Source organism: Dermacentor silvarum, chromosome 1 (assembly GCF_013339745.2).
Source record: "Dermacentor silvarum isolate Dsil-2018 chromosome 1, BIME_Dsil_1.4, whole genome shotgun sequence".
NCBI classification, from domain to species: domain Eukaryota; kingdom Metazoa; phylum Arthropoda; class Arachnida; order Ixodida; family Ixodidae; genus Dermacentor; species Dermacentor silvarum.
In genome coordinates, this window is record NC_051154.1 from 129,626,679 (window position 1) to 129,646,231 (window position 19,553).

The following is a 19,553-nucleotide window of genomic DNA, read 5'->3' on the forward strand; positions in this document are numbered from 1 at the left end:
ATTCTAGGTCAAGAGTAGGAAAAGCCACTGGTCATATTGCTTAGCTACCCTTGGGGGGGGGGGGGGGGGGGGGGCTGGGTTGATGCAGATTTCTGAGGGGTTAAAACTTGCATGTCAATTTTCATTTATTTCTAATGCAAAGTAGCAAATTGGGGTTGTGCTTGGAGTAATTTCTGTAGTAGTAGACATTGTGCTTACTGTTTGCTCTCCCTCTTTGTTTCTTAGTGTACCGATACAGCTTTTTCCAGACCTATGCTGAAATGAATGCATCTCGAAATGAGTGGAAACCCATTGTGGGGAATGTGTGCTTGCTTTTGGGTTGCACCCTCTGGATCTGGATTTTCCTTAAGAAGTTTGGTGAGTACACAATTGGCAGGTTGCTGTTGTGCAAGAGGGGATTATTAGTACATTTAAGGAGGAACACTGGTATTAAAACTTTTATTTTAAGCAATAATAGTCTAACATTAGCAGGAATGTAAAGTTCCATTAATATTGATAAAAAGAAAAGAAAATGGTTTCAATACCAGTGTCACCCTCCTGAAGTGACACTGAGACCTGCAGTAGTACATTGCATTATCTTGGATTACATCTGATAATCTTGAAACTGATACTTGTATTTTTGTGTTGATTGATTGGTTCAATACAAAGCTAACCTTTGGTTGGTTGGATAATTGGCCTTGTGGTGGTACAAGTTTATCATACTAACCAATCGGGACTCAAATCTTGTGTTGCGCAACTAGGCTGCTGCCAAATGTAGCTTGTCTAAAACGAATGGGAAATGGCATCAGAGGATTAGGCAGCTTAGGACTTAGGCTTTGTTCACTTTTTCTTACAGAGCACCTTGCACTCTTACTGCATTTTAGGCAATTTAGTTCGAAATATTCTAGTCTAGAGTACAGTATACACTTGCAGACAAAGGTTGGCATGGTTAGAGGATATTGCTTGTACGCACCCAAAAATGTTTTCGGGATATATACTCGCTCGGTACGTGTACTTACTCGCTCCCCTACTCACACTCGCATATACTCGCTACCACTCACTCGCGTTCATATATGCTCTTAGGTGGGTGCCTGTAAGTAGGCACCCACCTAAGCTCATATTCGCGTTCCTTCATACTCCTCAGCACTTACTCATCAAATTTGTACTAATGTCCACTCGCACTCGCTGACAGTTGTTCCTCTTCTTACTCGCATGACTCATTCCCTTCATATCTACGTCCAATCACACCTTTTGTCACTCGCTGCTCTATCCCACGTCTCTGAAATAAGCGTGGAACGAGTATAAATTAGTGCTCATGGGTGAGTATGTTGACCTATGCTTGAAGATTCAGCCAATTGCATATCTTTAGTTCACATTATAGGCTGAGTGCAAACACTGCTTGTTTCTGAAATGCTGCTTTAGTTTGGCAGTTATATACCAGTATGCAAGCTATTGGGACCTTCATAAGTGTAATTCGTTTTGCCATATGATGGCATTACTGTTGATACTGGATACATATGAAACCTGGACATATATTGTGCAGTAGAACATCGTTGATACAATCCCATTACGTACTATTTGGTGGCGCTAACATGCATGACAGAACACAAAATGTCACCCGATACAGTTGCGCATATTTTAAATACGAAGCATTCCTTGCCGGCGGCTCTGTCGTGTCCCGCGTCCCACAGCGTATGTGCGTCCCCTCTCCTCTCCTATGCTCCCCCCTTTCTCTCCTCTAGGAATACTCTACGGAGCGGCGCCCGCGTGCCAAAACCCCACAGTGCATGCGCGTCCCCTCTATCTCCTCTCCTACGCTCCCCCCTTTCTCTCCTCTAGGAATTCGGAGTGGCGCACTCGACAGGTGGTGCGACAGCTGCATACTCTGCTGGGGGCGCCACGGTAGTTCCGCAGTATGAAAATGATGGAGCGCGCACGCCTCATTCTCTCTCCTGTGCAGCGCCGCGATGAGCGTTCGGGCCGCTGCCGCGAAACCATCTCCCGCTCAAGCTAACCATCTCCCCGCTGCTTCGCATCCACACATGGTTCCCTTTAGTGGGAGATGGAGTAATTTTTTTTTTTTTTATCGGTTCCTGCTTTCCCAGAAAACACAAAGTATCACCTGGTCCAGTTGGGCATCTTTTTTACAGTTCATATTTTCCCAGAAAATGCGATGTTTTGGCACCTTAATACATTGCCAAACTGCGATCGTATAATACGTTTTCCGGCCGCTAGATCCCATGTAAACAAAAGGCGCAAGAAGAGCGATGGAGAGCAGTAGCTGCCCGCTGCAGCAGCAGCTTCTCTGCAATACTCGCCTGCCAGTCTTGCGTGAAAATGCCGGTGCACGCTCGGTTTTCCAATCCTGGTTTCAGCAAATCTTCTCTCGGGTTGTTGTATGCTGCATTCACAGGTATCGCTGCAAAGCCTATTGAGATAAACATTTTGCCTATCTGTTTCACAGCATAACCCAAACGTGCCGCTGTTCCCTGCTGCATGCATTGTGGAGTGTCATGTTTCGCTCTGGCAGCTTGGGACATTGTCTGGTGTTCCCCACTAGCTCGATTTCATTTTTGGTTTCCTTGGTGACCATCTTAAAACTATGCAATACGAAAACAACTTGCGTCGGTTTCGTGTTGGTGTCTCACCATTAACGTAGTGCACCTCCGTGTCGACTTGTGCAACGCTTCGCATTACACAATGTCAGCTACAGTTGAGTCTCAACTTTTTTTGTGACTTTTGATCGTATATTTTCCTGCTTATTACATTTATTCATGAGTTCTTTTTTTCAAAACATATAAACATAGTTCTATTGTATACATATATTGAACTGTGGTAACACCCCCTTGTAAATGCCATGCAAAAGTATAGTGCTGTACTATGCTTGTTTTGAACTCCTGTTCCTGGACATATCGAACACTCATAACATCCCCTTGGAAGTCCCATGCAAAAGTATAGCACTGTTTTACGTATATATTGAACTCCCATTCACCGCCGCATTTGATATATCGGGGGCCGCGTATCTGCAAGTGCACTTCTCCTAATGAGCCAGTGACGCTTCTCGCGCTGTCTGAAATATTAAATGTTGATGAAAAACATCACTGTTTTGGTAGACACTGTCAAACAAGACATTGAATCTGAAAGACAGTACCAATATGAAGGGAAAATGAATAAGGGCCAGGATAACGTAAAACTATTCCAATAAGTTTACCGTAAAATTCGAGCAAGCGCCCCCCCTCGAGCAAGTCGAAATTGCCGGCAAAGTTGGGGGGGGGGGGGGGCGCTATCCCGGAACGGCACCAAAATTCAAGATGGCCTCGACAAAATTTTCCCGCAAAAACAAAAAAAGAAGCGCAGTGGGAATAGCATTAAAATTTTATTGAACATGAACTTTATTAAGCCAAAGATTTGTTCGTTGTGTATCACTCTCAACACCACCATAACTCAAAACCACCAAAAGAACTACAGAAAGCGCATCAACGCTGCACCGGCGCGTCGCCGCGACCGGCGACGCGAACCTTGGTTATGCAGCTTCTATTCCAGGCAAAATTATCTCCGCGAGAGTAAAGTGACGCGTAAGGTTCCCTTTATTAAAAACCACGTCCACGGTGAAGCGTTTAGCACTAATGAGAGTTCCGATACAAGTGAAGCTCAGCTGCAGTGCATGGGCTACCGACGGCGGACAGCGAACTGCGGCTCGGCCATGCTCGCATCGCAGCTGGTGGCGCCGCAAATATCAGCATTTTTTCTTCATCATGTGTAATTATTGCGAGGAGAGGGTAAAGCGGCAACGACGGTAGCAAAACATTGCTGCTTGGGAGCGTCGGCGGTTCGTGCTGAAGTGCCGTCTGCTACAGATTCGAAGTGAACTGAAAAAGGCCTAGCGACGATATCGGTGGCGAGTGATTAGCAGCGGTGAAGCTGCCGGCGATGCCAGAGCGTAGCCGCGACCACTCCTCTGTCACTGAGTGGTCACGTTGCTGTGCCGCAGGGAACTCCTTTGTGCTGTGCGAGAGGCAGATCTCGCCGTCGGCCGGCGGTCCGTGAACTACAGACCGCCAACCGCAGTTCGCCCCGATGCACTCGTGTGCCCACTGGGGTGCCCGAGTACGACCATGATTCGATGAAATGGCTCATCGGGGCGCACCGGGGCGATTTGCCATCATTTTCGTGGACTGAATGTAGCAGGCCAGTGTTGGTGCGGAGCGGGAGGGGGGGGGGGGGGGGCTTTCACGGAACGGCGCGGAAATTTGAAATTAGCAGTGAAGTTAGGGGGGGGGGGGGGCTCTTGCACGGGTGGGGGCGCTTGCTCGGAATTGTATTGTACGGTATATTCCAAATCTGCCATTAGCCATGCACGAAAGGTCAAAATGTCTTGGCCCTTGTCTATATGGGCGGGGACTCTATCCATTTTGACCTATCACGGAGAGCTAATGGCGGATTTAGAATAACAGATTGGAATAGTTATACGTTATCCCGGCCAAGGCATGTGCTTTTTGCATGCTGCAAATGTGGATGTCTGGTTCTCACTGCGGCCATTTGTCGTCGGCAAGAGCAGATTGCCACGCTGCTTCACAAACACAAAAGGCCTCCCAGTCAATGCCTGTTTCACAACAAAGTGTAGATGACACTTGATCTTCTCACTGAAGGGCATGATGCAGAACTGGAGATGTCAGCTATGCCACCGGGTTTGCCTTGTAGACCATGGGTCTCCGCTAATGACATTTTAGGGTTCCACTTGCAGCCAATACGAATCTCCACTTGAAATGATTTTTACATTTCCGGAAGGACCATTGCGGCAATGGTGCAAGCGATTCATCACTGTTCGATTCGTGGACCCACAGTCTGCACTGAGCGCGGTTCATTCGTGCTCAGTTCATTCCTACATGGACTCTCATGTTAAAGCAATTTTTGAGTCTAACAGCATATGCCTGGTCGACTCATTGCCAATGTATGACGATTGGTCATTTGAACAGCATGTTGTATCGGACACATGATTCGCAGTACAAATGCCCCGATGGTGGCACAGCACATATCCATACGAACTGGTTTGCTTCCAAGCTACGTTCATTTCTACCTTATTCTGAATAAAAATGCACCACAAGTGCTTTGACGCACGTGAGGCGCTCTGCAGTGTGTGGCTAGCCAGGTGATGTGGGCTTTTAGGGTCAGCGTTGTGAAAGGCCATTCCGCCTCTCAAACTCAAGTTTCCATTAACCCTTTTCATGCCAAACTTTTTATTCAGAAGAACGCCAAAAGTTCATGAATTTTTAATGGATGATTCATTGTGAATAGATTTTGTTATTGCAATATCAGCTGTTAATTTTTCTGTTGTCTGTTGCTGTCAATTTTTCATGTTCTTGAGCTGCAGATAAGCATTCCCACACAAAACACTCTAATGAAACTTGACATTTTGGAAGGCAAATTTGCTTTTGTTGTCCGCCATGCGATGCATCATTCTTGGTGCTACAGGAAAAAAAATTGCAGAGGCGTCGGTGGCAACAAATTTTCGTCGAGCTTTGTCCATGTGAGAGCAGCTGCCAGAGGGTCGAACTTCCCGTCATTCAACGATAATGCAACTCACTGGAGCTGTTGAAGTCTTATTGTTTACTTGAAATGAGGAAATCTCCATATGATTCTGTTATTGAAAAATGGTGGCTGTCGTTGCTGGAGCCGCTGTTTTAAAACCCAAGGGAGTCGCTGTTTCCGCCAACTGCACTCACAAAAATATGTTTTCTGGTAAGCTGGTGCCATCTAGTGCAGCATTCACACGAAAACGTTTAAATGACTGCCACTCGTGTGGCAGCCAGTAGACAAAAGGAACTCCCTGGATGAGTTAAGGCTTGTCCTTGGCATGGAAAGGGTTAAAAGGTTTAATTTTACTGCATGACCTCAGTATTGTGTTGTTTCTTTGTGGGCTAGTTGCATTGTAAAGCTATGAAATCGGCTTTAGGAAATTTGAGGTTAGCAGATTAACATCTTCACTTATCCTAGAAATTTTTAAACGCTTTCCACACTAGTGGATTTGGCAATGAGTTCAGTCAAGGTGATATTACTGTACACCTTAGGTTGCCGTTCTTTAAAGTTTGTGTAATTGACATGCAGGAATGAATTGGTCCTTTAAGTCAGCAAACTAGTTTGTCTATTTTTGCAGCAGTATGTGGCAAAACATAGTTGTCTAGCCTTCTGCATGTAATGCCTTAGTAGCCTTGAAAAAAAAAAAAAAGCAGTATATCAGTGAAGGAGCACTGTGTGATCTGCAGAAGTTGAAATTATTGCATGAAATTTTCTTTGCAGCCTGAAATTGAGATGTCATGAGGTAACTTTGCTCACAGTTGCAGGTTATACTTGTGGATTGCATGGTTCATACTTTTCTTGCCTGGAAGGAAATGCCTTCTATGAACTTATCTTGGTGCTACTAGTATGCAGCATTAATAAATACAGGCATGTTTTTTTTTTCTGTGGAAAGAACATGCATGTTCATTCTGAGCTATAAGATACCTTCTGTTACAGTTTATGGGCCAATGCCACAATCTACTACCCTGGAAGCCAAACAAGCTCAGCTGCAGAGGATGATTGACCTTAGAGTGAATCCCGTTGAGGGCATTGCCTCGAAGTGGGACTATGAAAACAACAGGTGGAAGTGAAGACTTCTTCAGTGCACTACATAAAGGCACCAGAAGTAGGTTTCTAGGTCTTCACTTTTTCTGCAATAAAGTGTACACCCAAGTCCCATGTCAACTACTTGGTAGTGCTACCGTACACCTCACATTGAACACCGGGCCATGCCTGCTTGTTTTAGCTTTCATGCATTACGATGTGTGTGTGGACTGATTATTCAAGTGGCTTCAACAGCTCCACACAGTAAAGTAATGGCACGCTTGAATTGAAGCAAATGAAACCTATTGTGTCTACTGTGTGCGTAGCAGGTGCTTATTACGTTTGTATTCCTATCATCTGTAATTAAGTCAATCGTTCAGATAATGACCAAAGTGTTGATTAGAAGATTGCAGGGTTTCAGTAATGTTTGCTGGCGGGCTAGTTGGTGATGCATTCTTCGTAGCTGTGTTACAGCACATATACGTGCCCCTTCTGGTTTATAAATATGCCTTGGTTTTTTTCTACGTTTATATTGCGCTGTTGCAAAGAAAGTTGTAGGGCATGCTGTACCAACGCTGAATAAAATGTTTGATTACGTGCAGTGTAGACCGCTTATAACGTAAGTCGCTGGAGTGGCGAATATCCGCACTATAAGCGGTACCGCACTATAACCAAAGCAACAATTTTCAAGGCCCGCACATATACAAAACGTGCACCGAGCCGCCACGTGTATGCGACAGTTGAGGAATGCAGCTAGAACGTTTGCGTTCAATTTACAGTCGAATCTCGTTAATTCGAACCAAATCGCGCGGCGGTGCCTCCGACCGGCATTGCTCCAGCACCGCCATAGAGTGAAAGCTTTGGAGAGACCCCTCAATGTCGCGCGCGAACGAAAAAAAAAAAAAACGCAGCGGAAATTTCACCCTATCTCAAATGGCAAGGTCGCCGATTCTGCATTGCGCCGGAACATGCGTGTACGTGCCGACATCTCAGCCACGCTACCGTAGCCACGTGTTAAAAATGGCAGTGAACCCTTCTTTCTCCTTTATGCTTCCTCTACTTTTTAGTCACGTGTTGACCTTGCACGTTGCGGCTATGGCGCAGAGGGAAGCAGCGGCGCTGTCCCAGGCCGGCCAACGAAACTGCCCACGCCGACAAACGCCACTTCCCGATAACGGCAGAAAACGAAACTTCGGGGAGCTGGCGCCGGGCCGGCTGGAGCAGCGGCACCTGCGGGCGCGCACGGTGACAGTGGAAAGTGAGGGACCTACGAGGGAGGGCGAGGGGAGCCACCGAAGCGGCGGAGTTGCTGAGGCGAAAACCGCTTCCCTGCCGCCCTCTTCCCTCACATTCCACGGTCTCCGCGTGCGCCCTTCGCCGTGCCGTGTCGGCGCCGCCCGTTCCCTCCCTGAAGTTTCGTTTACTGCCGTTATCGTGAAGCGAGCCTTGGCCAGCGTTGGCAGTTTCGTGGCCCTCGCTCGCTATGCACGGCGTGATATTTTCTCACACTCAAGGTTCTGGTTTCAGCTTCACTGGCTGTTCGTTCGCACCACGTGCCCTTCTCCTCCACTTCGTCTCTCTTCCTCGAGCACTCCTCGGCTTGTAATTCGGCTAGTGTGCATTAGTGTATGAAAGGTGCAATAAATGCCCTTTTGATTGTTTGCACTACTGTGTTGTCGTTCCTTTGTCCCAAGAGCATGTGTGAGACCCCACATCTGGCGCCCAACGTGGGGGCTCTTGAGACATCGGATGATAGTTTTGAGTTTTGCTCGGTTCGAGACAACCTTTGTTTGAACCGAAGCGTATTCCTAGCGTGGATTTTGATCGCTAGCGTCGGCGGCGTGCTTTCTTGAGCAAGGCGACGGTTGCTGTAGCGTGTTTGAACTTTTCAACATGCTAAGCCTTTTCGCGAGTGTTTTGAAGTACTCTCGTCGGTGCGAGAGCCACGTGGTCTGCATCCTGGGAGAGCGAGTGAGTACGGAAGCCTTGTGGGTGGTCCGAATTTCTTATGTAAATAGCTTCTTCTATCTCTGACTTCGTGCGGCTCAGGGAGCCGGGTGGCCGCGGGCCACGGGTGCCGCTACGGGCTGACTGGTATTGCGGCCTGGCACCGGGCGCTCCGACACCGTCTGGGACGGTGGGTGCCGTCAACTCGGATGCTGTGTGCACCGAGCGGGGTAGGACCACCTCACAGAGCTAACGTCTCCTCGCGGCTGCCAGTTGTGCCCCCAGTTGTGCCCATTTTGGGTGATGTTTTTTTTTTTGATGCAGGTTGTTGTCAAAGTAGCGACGCATTAGGCCTAAGGCTTTACAAAGCCGCCTGTCGCACGTGGAGGGACACAACCTGGTGGACCGTGGTGTTAAGGTTGTCGCACTTTGCTTCCCTCAGTCTAGTTAGCCTAGCACGAATTGAAATTACTCGTTCGACTCAAGAAAGTAAGCTTTGTTCACGTGAACTTAGCATCTGAAATGCCGCCCGAAATTTTGCTAGCCGAATTGAACATCGTACCACGTGGGCGATGCATATGCCGAATTCCTCTCCCTTGCACTACTTTAGTGTTTGTCGAGTGCGTTGAGTGTACGCAGCGTGAGCAGAGTCACCTCTGGTTTGCTGTCACCTGCACATCGTCAGCGCTGCTGCCCCGGACTACAATCGAGCTACCCCAGGCGATGCAGATTTCGGCGGCCGCCTGTGTCTGGCTGGCTACCCTCGGCGGCTGGGAACACAGCCGGCTACAGCGGCTCTCGCCGGCAGGGCGCGTCGGCACGAGCGACGCTTTCTCGTGCCGCCTTCTGCGTCGCCGTTTCCGGAGTCTGGTGCTGGAGTCGTGCCATCGAATCTGCAGAGCTGGTGCTGTGACCAACGGACGCCAGTGGTGAACCCCAGAGACAATGTCGGCTTGCATGTTGTGAATAACGTGTGGACATTTCCTTGGCGGCGCCACTGTTGCATGTACTAACTTTTGTTCGCGACGCACGCGTTGATAGACCTTGTGACATGTTTCGCCGGAGTATGTGTAGTGCTTTAAGGTTGGGGGGATGTGGGGATGCGCGACTCACGCGTCTCCTGTGGTCTGGCTTCACCGTGTGGCTGGTCGCCGGAGGCGGTCGTAGTGGTTGCGAGAGATGGCGCGAGTGTCGCGATGCTAACGCCACCGAACGGCGGGGTGACTTGGGAGAGAAAAAGGTCGAAGGCGCTCGCTCTTGGGCTTGGGCTTGGGATCGGTGGCCAACACGCACGAACGCTTTGCGCGTGCACCGGCCCGCTTCGTGCGACCGTCGCGTGAGGCTAAGAGCAGGACACCGGTATGGACGAACCCGGATCGTTCGAGCGCGCCACCGTTCGTGTGACTGTACACGTGAACGACTAGGCGATGGTGTCATAGCATGGGGCGAACGTATTCGCTCGCTATCGGGTCGCGGGGAGTCGGACTTCCTTGATTTGTCGCGTGTGAATGTTCTATTGGTTGTAATTCGGCTAGTGTGCATTAGTGTTTGAAAGGTGCAATAAATGCCCTTTTGATTGTTTACACTACTGTGTTGTCGTTCCTTTGTCCCAAGAGCATGTGTGAGACCCCACATATGTAGCAGAAGCTGCCACTCGCATTTTGGGGCTCAAATTCTTGACATTAAAGGGATCAACAACCAATTTTAATGCGAGGCTTTCTTTGCAAACCCTCCCGGGCTTTCCTGATTGTGGCAGCTGGGTGCAGTTGCTGTCCTGTCGAATAGCTCGCACTTAAAAAAGTGGTGGGATCAAACCACCGTCCCCCAGCACAGCAGCCCGATGCTCTAAGCATCAGGCCACAATCGCTTGTATACTTCCATTGTGCCAATGTCGATTAGCTCTTTGAGATGATCTATGCGTATGTCACATTGCATAGCATGGGTGCGCGAGAGCAAAGGCACAGCTGAGCAGATGCGAAGGGGCTGCGCTTAGACAGCTTGTACTGTGGATGATGTGGTTTGAGCGAGGGCTTTTGGTATGACTTTGCACTGACACCGCAATTACACAAACTAATACAGGTTTCAGCACTCGTTATGCATTTAACACTTTCGTGACCGCGAGAAAATCGGTAGTTTTCGGGTAGTCTGGCTATTATTTTTTTTCCTGCCACAGGAAATGATTCACGTTGAAGTGTATGGTATCAAATTGTAGAAGAAATTATCTTTCCAACGGTATTAATTTCAAACAGTATATTTATTAAAAATACTACGAAAAAAATTATCAAAACAAAAAATCGCATCAAGAACGAGAAAGATCGATAAAAACATCAATGCTGCTTTGCACAAAAAAACTATTTTAAAAAATCGAAATATACATTTTCAAGAAAAGGGATATATGAAATCAGCCTGCAAATATAAGCTCTGTATCTACAAAAGTTCTTGAGGCACACGGGTACACACAGCACTTCGGAGCGCGATTCCAAGGTGCACTCCCGGCCGTCTTCGTGGACAAAACTCGAGTCTCTGCACGTCCGCCGCTAAATTATCCCGTCCGAACGACGTTTACATCTTGCAGATAAGAACTGTGACCTTTAGAACACGCCGGAAATCCTTACGTCGATACGCGGCAGCGATAACACGGTCCGAGAAGAAAGCAAAACTGAACGGCGGATACCCGTCGATGTTCCGGGGCGGTTTGCCGCACTTTCTTCGTCCGTAATGAAGTCCGACGAATCGAAGTCGTCTTCCGAGTCTGTGCTGCTGCGATCATCCGCAAATTCGAGCCCAGATGCGTCGGAAACCGTCGAAACTCGCCGTTTCCATGGAGCGGACGCGCGCGACGTAGATGCCAAACGACGAGCGCTCGTCACCCCGACTATGCAGGCGCTTTAAAAATCCCCGCGCGGTGGAAAAGAGAAACACAAAACCGAAACCGATAAAATAGTCTCTCTTTTAACCCGCTCGATGGCGCTAGCTGTCTGGAGCGCTCGGAGAGGCGCGAAAATTCAACTTGTACCATCGACAACATACTGTCGACGGGAATAGGCGCGGTCACGAAAGTGTTAAACAGCATTGCTGTATGTAGTTCCCAACAAAGTGTGTTCGATCTGCAGCAGTTCCTTTAGTTACAGTGGCTAGAATAGGGGAAGTGTGATTACCGCCCGGCGGCTCCTATGGCATCCGCTGGGGGGCGCTCGCACTCGTTTATACGTCGAGCTGTGAGCCCGATACGAATTGGTCCGCAAGTTTCTCCCGCTTTCTGCTGGAAATTCTTGTGGAAAGTAATGTTTCACAAATCGTGCAAAAAGAAGTTGTCGCTCTTCGGGGTACCGTAAGACGAGGAGACATACCGAAAGTGACAGTGCAACATACCTCGAGTGGAAAAGCTACTCGAACGAAATGCCGCTGTGTGCGAACTGCATTTCGATCTGCAGTTTGTGTCGCGTCACTTTGAACACATCATCAGTGGCGAGCTGGTGCGCCTGGAAAGGAGCAGGCCATTGCTACAGCCGGATGCGATACTGACGATCTTTCCAAACGTCCCCATGTACCTCTCCAAGCCAGTACCTAAGAAAATACCTAAGTACCTAAGGAATCCGAAAGAAAGGTTGGACCCAGTTTGCGCCTCCACAGAAAAAATCGTGAATCGACGTGGCCTCGCCCGACACATCGGATGAAGCACCCACGCTTGCCGCCAACTCTGGATTACCAAAATGTGATCGTGCCGTCCAATCAGTGGGGTAAGCACGTTTTTTTCTGAAACTTCCCTTTTTGTCGCATATGGCGTCTGCCTACCGGGGTGAATCATGAGCTTGCTTCACGCCCAAAAGCTTGTGCTGTTTCGTGGCGGGGACAGCATGATTGAACATCAAGTGTTTGTACGTGGTGTCGAGCTCTCACTTGATGAGCACTGCGATCCTGCATCCCTCCTATAGGCTGTTGACAGCGTGCAGCTCTGTTCTGGTGAAGAGCGGTCGGTGGAGTTCCCTCTTGCAGCTCCAACATGACAAGTTGGAATGAAAGCCTCTACCACATGAAGTGCAAGGGATTTGTAAGTGGCCCTGAGAAGTGCTGCATCGCCTCCAAGTACCTCGGAAGGCTACTGCTCAACCAGAGGTGTCGAGCTAGGCAGCTAAAGCGTAAGGAAAATTACGCCAGGAAGCTAAAGGCAAGGACCCAAGCTACGGTGCGCCGCCTCCAAAGCGAAAATTTTGGACGAGGCTCTCACGCAGCAAAAACAGGCAAATCAAGCGATTGAAGTGCACTGAAGAAGATCGACAAGCTCCCACCCATACAGAAGGCAGCAATCGTGCAGTGCTTTGAAGCTGCAAAAATTATCAATAATTGCACCATATTTCGCTTATAACATCCTAGTTTCCAAGAAATCGTGCGAACGTGAAAATATTGAGCGAGCCAAGGCAACTTTCTATGTAACATAATCATCGGTGCATGCCAATTAAGGGCAGTTACATATATTTAAGTGAAATCCAATTGCATCTTTAACGAACAGCTCGGACTAAATTCATCTTTGCAAGCAAGAACAGTTGTTTTCGTTCAAGCGTGCGTTTAAGACAGTAATTTGCGCGTAAAATATGACCGCAGTGAAGCAAAACTCGAAGCGTGTCTGCGCAGCCTCCGAGGTAAACATGGCCAAGACGGCCTAGATCTCGTAAGCAAATGGCGTGTTATACGCGAATTTATAGGGCGAATATGTCGCTATAATGTTGCTGGGATCTTCGCGAACACGAGCGGCTGAGCAAGATGTGCTATTCGAGGTAAATAAAAGGAAATTCTCGTCGCTAATCAGGGCGTTTTTCCGGCTAGTCGATCGTCGGGCCTGGTCAGGCGACGTGAGTGCAAGCGTGAGCGCCGCCTTGCGACTGCATCTGAAACGCGCACGCGAGTGGTGGGGCCTTCGTCACACTTCCCTAGTCTAGCCACTGTACTTTAGTGCAACAGAAAACTTAAGAGCCAGAGAGTCCAATCCTGCTGTGGTAAGGTGGGAAACGTGGAACATTTGTCACAAATTTTCTGTCTTTATTTGCGATCATGTTTGTTCTATGCTGGAAATGAGTGCAATGAGAGGGAAGAAAAAAACGAGTGCAGCCATGGCTAGAGGCCCTAGCTTTAAGCGAAAAATCATGGAATTGATGTTTTTTCGTGGAAATTCGATTTTTTTAAGTTGCTTTTTGAAGCAGCAGCGAAACGCAGTTACTCGCAGTTTTCACAAGATGGCGCTACGTACACATCTTAAAAATGACAGATCAAGTGAAAGCTGCCAACGGTGACGGAAAAGTAGTATTTTCTTAGTAATTAATATTAAGAGGGTTTCTATTCCTCTGCACCTTTTACTGATGAAGAAATTTAATTTCATTAAAATAATCTCGCTGTATAAAAAATTGGCTAGGTGGTGCAGTCGCCACCCGAATCAAAAGGCTCAGCCGTAGCTGTAGTCATCAATCCATCCATTTGCTTCAATAGAAATAGAAAGTGCGCCATTTTACCGTTTGCTTTGTGTTTCGAGTTGGTAATCAGGATGGCTCCCACAGGATCTCATTTGAGCAATAAGACGGCCAAAGAACATGCTCGAGAATACAAGAACGCCTGCTTTTACGAAGATGCAGGAGTCCTTTTTTGCCGAGTTTGTGCGAGAGCAGTTGACCATCGGCGTAAGTCAACGATTGACGAGCACATCGAGAGCAACCGTCATCGTAAGAATGCAGGAGCAAGAGACTCTTCCAAGCGAAAAAGTGGCGAGGAATCGTCAGAAGACGGCGCTGGGGGTTCAGGAACGCCGAGAAAGCAAAGCCGACTGCAAACGCTGGAATCCGCAATCACCGCTGGCGAGGCGAGGCACGACATTGTGCTCGAATTCCTGGATGTGCTATAATCTGCGAATATTCCCCTAGGGAAGGTGGACAATCTGAAACTGAGAACGTTTCTGCAGACACACATTCGGAACGGCGGTTTGGTGCCTGGATATGATGCGCTTCGCCGCCGACTTCCAGAATTGTTTGAGAAGCACGAAACAGCTTTGAAAGCCATGTTTCAAGGTACCACGGTGTCGGTAATTACCGATGAAACCACCGATGACCGATCAAAATCAGTTGTGAACGTATTGTTCGTCCAGTCAGCCAGAAGCGCGAGTACTTCGCTAGAACCTCTACTTGTGGAAGTTAAATTCGTGGATGAAGTGAACTCGTCTGTGATGAGCCGCATTGTAACGAGAACACTGACGAAGTATGGAATTGAATTCGAGGACGTAACAGGCTTTGTAAGCGATAACGCTGCATATATGGTGAAGTCATTTAATGAGTGCATTAAGCCACTGTGCGAAGGTGCTGTTCACATTACATGTGTAGCCCATACAGTAAACATAGTAGGTAATTGCAGGTATCCTTTCCCTTGGTGGACAAATTTGTCGCCTGTATGAAGAAGGCGTTCCGGCTGTCGAGTAGAAAGAGAGCTTTCTATAAATCTCATCTAGAAAAGTGCGGGATTCAGTGTGCTAAAACACCTCCAGCACCTGTCAAAAGTAGGTGGAATTCGTGGATCGAAGCTGTTGAGCAGCATTCTGCATACTTTGAGTACTATCCTTCTTTGCTAAGGCAAGTTCATGAAAGGTATGGAGAAACTGCATGCGTTGATTCGCTTCTGGAACTTTTGATTGCGCTTAAGTACAGCATGCGATGCATTGCAGTATTTGGTAAAAAAGTTGCCAGCCTGCTGAAAGCAGCTGAGGGTCAGCGTGTAGCCTGTCATAAAGCGTACAATGCTTTGTTTGTACTCTGGGGATATTTGGAAGCAGCTGCACAGGAAGATTTTGAAACAACTGAAGAAAGAAAACATTGCACATGACGAGGCCCATTGGATTGCAAACAAAATGAAGGCTGCAATGAGTAGAGCGGCTAGCAAAGCGCTAGTATATTGGAGAAATCTGACACTTGGAAGTTCTTCAAGAGTGTGAGGTGGCTTGGATCCTCTGCAAGTATGGAGTCTTTCAGAGAAGAGGTCAGAGTTTGCAGGTGTGCCTGGACTTGGGAAGGAGTCACCAGCGCTAGCTGCTGAATGGCAAATGTACCTCTAGTCTGCCCAAGAACTCAAGTCTAGTGACAGGGACTTGGCACCATTTCTTTCTAAACAAGAAAATCCAGGTGTAGATTTTGATGTTCTGGCTTTCTGGGCAGGGATGGAACAGGTCACTCCAATGCTTTCTTCCATTGTCCTTAAATACCTGTCAATGCCGATCAACTCTGTTGTCGCAGAAAGATTGTTCAGTCGCTATGGTGACATTGTGTCCCACAAGCGCCATTCTCTTAGTGAAGAGAGTACAAAGCATCATCTGATGCTCAGCCACAACAGCTTCCTTCAGTTAATATACAAGCATGTTTGGAGTCTGGAAGTTCTTAATGAACTGTTACATGGTACCTTACGTCTGTTCAATGTTGCCGTGGAATTTTGCAGATTCCTCTATCTTGATTTGCAGAATTTCAAATTTTCCACCGCCTAAAGTTAAGGGCTCTAGCCATGGCTGTAAGAAATAATCTTGTTTATTAAACTGATGTTCATGTGGTCCATGCTTCCTAAACTGTTGAATTATTTCTAATTTATGCTTTTGTGGCTTGCTGTTGAACTGCTTAAGTCATACAAGTCAAGCTAAGTTCTTTTTAGCAAAGTCATGTTTTCAAAAAGGAGATGGATGATTCTACATGTGATGCACAGTTCAGTGTGTTGTCATATAGCCACATGCTAACATTTGAGTTTAGAAGCACGTCATATGATGCTTGGATGACAGCACGTAGTCGAGGGCTCAAAAGAGCAGGCGTGAGCACGAGGCAGTAGGGAGCAACCGACAGCCTCTTCCTATTGTCTTTTTCTGTTCATTTCGATGTTTACCAAGTGGGAGGGCATTCCACTAGTGCTCTTCTGGTAGGGCTTGCACCCATTTATGGCTTGATGGGTTGACTGCATATTGTTCTCACAAGGACACCATAAGACTCTGGGTACTCACTCACAAACTCTCATGCACATGAAAACACTTATGAAGAGTTGTGATCTGGGTCAGATGGTACATATTCTTGAGAATTAAACCAGTGAAAAGACGAACAGAGGAGAGACGTGGCACACACGATGACTGAACTAACAACTGTGCTTTATTTTTTTTTAAACTGTCTACCAGGAAAACCAGACGAGCCTGCGCAGCTCAAGAGCCAAAACGTTGATTGCGAGATAGATGAAGTAGCTAGCACCAGTGCGATACGAAACTTGGTTCCATCGGCATCAGTGAGATCGAAGTTGTGCTGATGCAATTATCCCCTTGCATGCTAATGTGATGAGCTCCGCTTTGCCTCTACCAGGAATTTTAACATTGGAAAAAAGCGGGACGCAGCTGCATTCCCGATAATGGCAAGAAAATTAGCTACGTCAGAGGTGTTCAAAGAGTTGTGGTGCTCTCGCAGCCTCTCATTGATACACCGGCCTGTTTGGCCGATGTGAACTTTTTCACAGTTCAGCGGAATCTCGTACACCACACATGTCGCACACGTAATGTAACAGTTTTTATGCAGTGTCGTACCCATAGGGGGTCTATTTCTGCCACGCGCAACACATGAATAAAGACTTTAAAAGTTTGCATGGAGCAGAAAAGAATCTTTTAACGCCCTGCCTCACTGCAACTTTTTTGATGTGGGAAACCTTATGTACATAGGGCATCCCTTCAAATCTTGTCCGTTCAGCTCCTGCTGGGTCACATTTTTTTCTCTCGCCTCTTAACCTTTTGCGGCAACGTTTCTACCACTGCTTTCAAAAGCGCTTTTGGAAAACCGGCGGCTTCCAAACGCTCAAATTGGTTGTCAAAACTTGACTTTGTGTTGTGGTGGTAACTCTTGAAAAACCTGTGACAGGTCCTAGAAGTCGTTGAATATCCTTGAATTTTTGCCTTGGAAAGCTGTACGAACCCTGGGCCGGTGTATCAAGGAGAGGCTGTGAGAGCACTCTTTGAACACCTCCGACGGCGCTAATTTCCTCGCCATTATGAGAATGCGGCTGCGTCCCGCTTTTTTTTTTTTTTTCAATGTTAAAGTTCTTGGTAGAGGCAATGCTGAGCGTCAAATTCTCGAAGCTTATCACATTAGGATGCAAGGGGATAATTGCATCAGCACAACTTCGATCTCACTGTTGCAGAAGGAACTAAGATTTCTATTACACTGGCGCTAGCTACTTGGTCTATCTTGCAATCAGCATTGTTTTGTGCATTTTGGCGCTTGAGCTGCGTATGGTTGCCTGGTTTTCTTGGGAGATTTTTTTTTTCTATAAAGCACAGTTGTTTGTCCAGTCGTGTGTGCCACGTCTCTCCTCTGTTCGTCTTTTGACTGGTTTAATTCTCAAGAATATACTGTGTGCCGTGATGCAATGAGGGACGCCACTATTCTGCCGTAACACTCGTTGCCGCGAAGGCAGCGCTGCTTGTGAGTGGAAGGTTTCCTTACATCGTAATACACACACAAAAAAGAAAAGCAAATTCTTCTGAAATATAATGAACGCAATTTAAAAGAAGTTTGGTGTACTTAGCCATGCACCAGAGATGTGCATCCGTCTCTGGTCACGTGGGACTACAACGTAAATAGTACGAAAGTCGCAACTTTTAGTATTGTGACCTACCGTTTTTCATGACTCTCTGCTGATTTAAAATTTCAATTTAACCTGTGACCAGCATGTTTGATTCTATCTGGATAAATCATGGTCGTTTCACACTGAATTTTCATGACGTGTTCCGGTGGTTGTTGGTCCTTTTAATTTTTCTAGCACTTGGGGTCTTTGAATAGTGAAATATTGTTACAATTGAATTGCCAAATAAAATGCGCATCCTACGCACTGAAGAATGTTTTATGCAAAGCATATTGCAGGTAGCTGACTATCCAGCATTGTTTGGGGTTAAAGTGTTGCCATATGGACCAACATGTTTGTGTGAGGTGAGCAATGGTGTTTGTGATGTGTGTGTGGGATGACAGCAGCAAGGCAATAGTGATGGCATGACTGATAGATCGTACTTTGACGAAGAAACGTTACAATCTATTCAATTATGACCTGGGGCAACCTCAAAGGTGTTAGTACATTGTTGCATAATCTCCAAGCCCAAAGGGGGTGCAATGTCTCGTAGTGTAAAAGTGCTTGCTACGATGGGACGGGGATTAGGGAAAACTAGTGTGATCTTGCTTTTATTACCACCTTGTTGCTGTTCTACATAACATAAGACATAGCACATGTGAAGGAGAGTGGTAAGATTGACAATTATCTGGCATTGCACAATTTTATTTTTTGTTTTATTTAAAGATACCTTACAGGCCCCTAGAGGCATTGTGTAAGGGGGTAGAGTACAATAAAAAATTACTTGTACAATTATCTGGCATTACCTAATAAACAGTGTGCACGCACATGCTCTCGCTTATTTTTTTTTAATTGTTGCTGTGTGAATGACACACACGCTAATAATCTCGGAAGCATTAGTTGACATTGGCATGACAGAAGTACGCATGTGTCTGTAGCCCAATGGGTAGAGCACGGGGCTCTTCTGTGGGACGCTGGTTCAATCTCACCACTGGACATGTTTTCATGCGATTAGCATTCTTAGTATACTTCACAAACTTTCTGGTTTCTATCTGCCTGTCTCTAAAGGCCCAGTCACACTAGGCCGACACGACACCGATTTTGGTCTGCAGACTTCTCGTGACAGCGGTCTCCGTAGTGCGGCACTGCGCCAACAGCCTGCATACTGATTGCCAACAGCTGAATTGGTGGGATCAGACTCGTGGGCAGTCGGTCGGGTGATTTTGTTGTCACACTGCAACGACATGACCGTACTTGACGGTTTAGCGTTGGAAACATGGTGGCGCCTTCGAGGTTGATAGTTGCCTGCTTTGTATCTATAAAGTCTTTGTCTTGCACTATTTTGTCCTATTGTTCCCAACAGATACTTGTATTTGCTTTAGATTTGAGTCATGATGCTTCAGCAGGAAATTATTAGTGAC

The 19,553-nt window shown here is 47.0% G+C and overlaps 1 protein-coding gene and 1 pseudogene across 4 annotated transcripts in view; both read left to right on the plus strand.

Annotated features, from left to right (window-relative positions):
* The window catches only part of LOC119436024 (cytochrome c oxidase subunit 4 isoform 1, mitochondrial), a 480,308-nt gene extending 473,597 nt beyond the window's left edge, over window positions 1-6,711 (plus strand). For all 4 annotated transcript variants that reach the window (XM_049655205.1, XM_037702753.2, XM_037702754.2 and 1 more), the window contains exons 3-4: window positions 226-357; window positions 6,493-6,711. In XM_049655205.1, the coding sequence (XP_049511162.1) occupies window positions 226-357; window positions 6,493-6,626 (266 nt within the window). In that variant the 3' untranslated portion in view covers window positions 6,627-6,711. The remainder of the gene's footprint in view (window positions 1-225; window positions 358-6,492) is intronic.
* Window positions 6,712-14,031: 7,320 nt separating this feature from the next.
* Window positions 14,032-16,050, plus strand: LOC119436023 (uncharacterized; annotated as a pseudogene).
* Window positions 16,051-19,553: the final 3,503 nt, after the last annotated feature.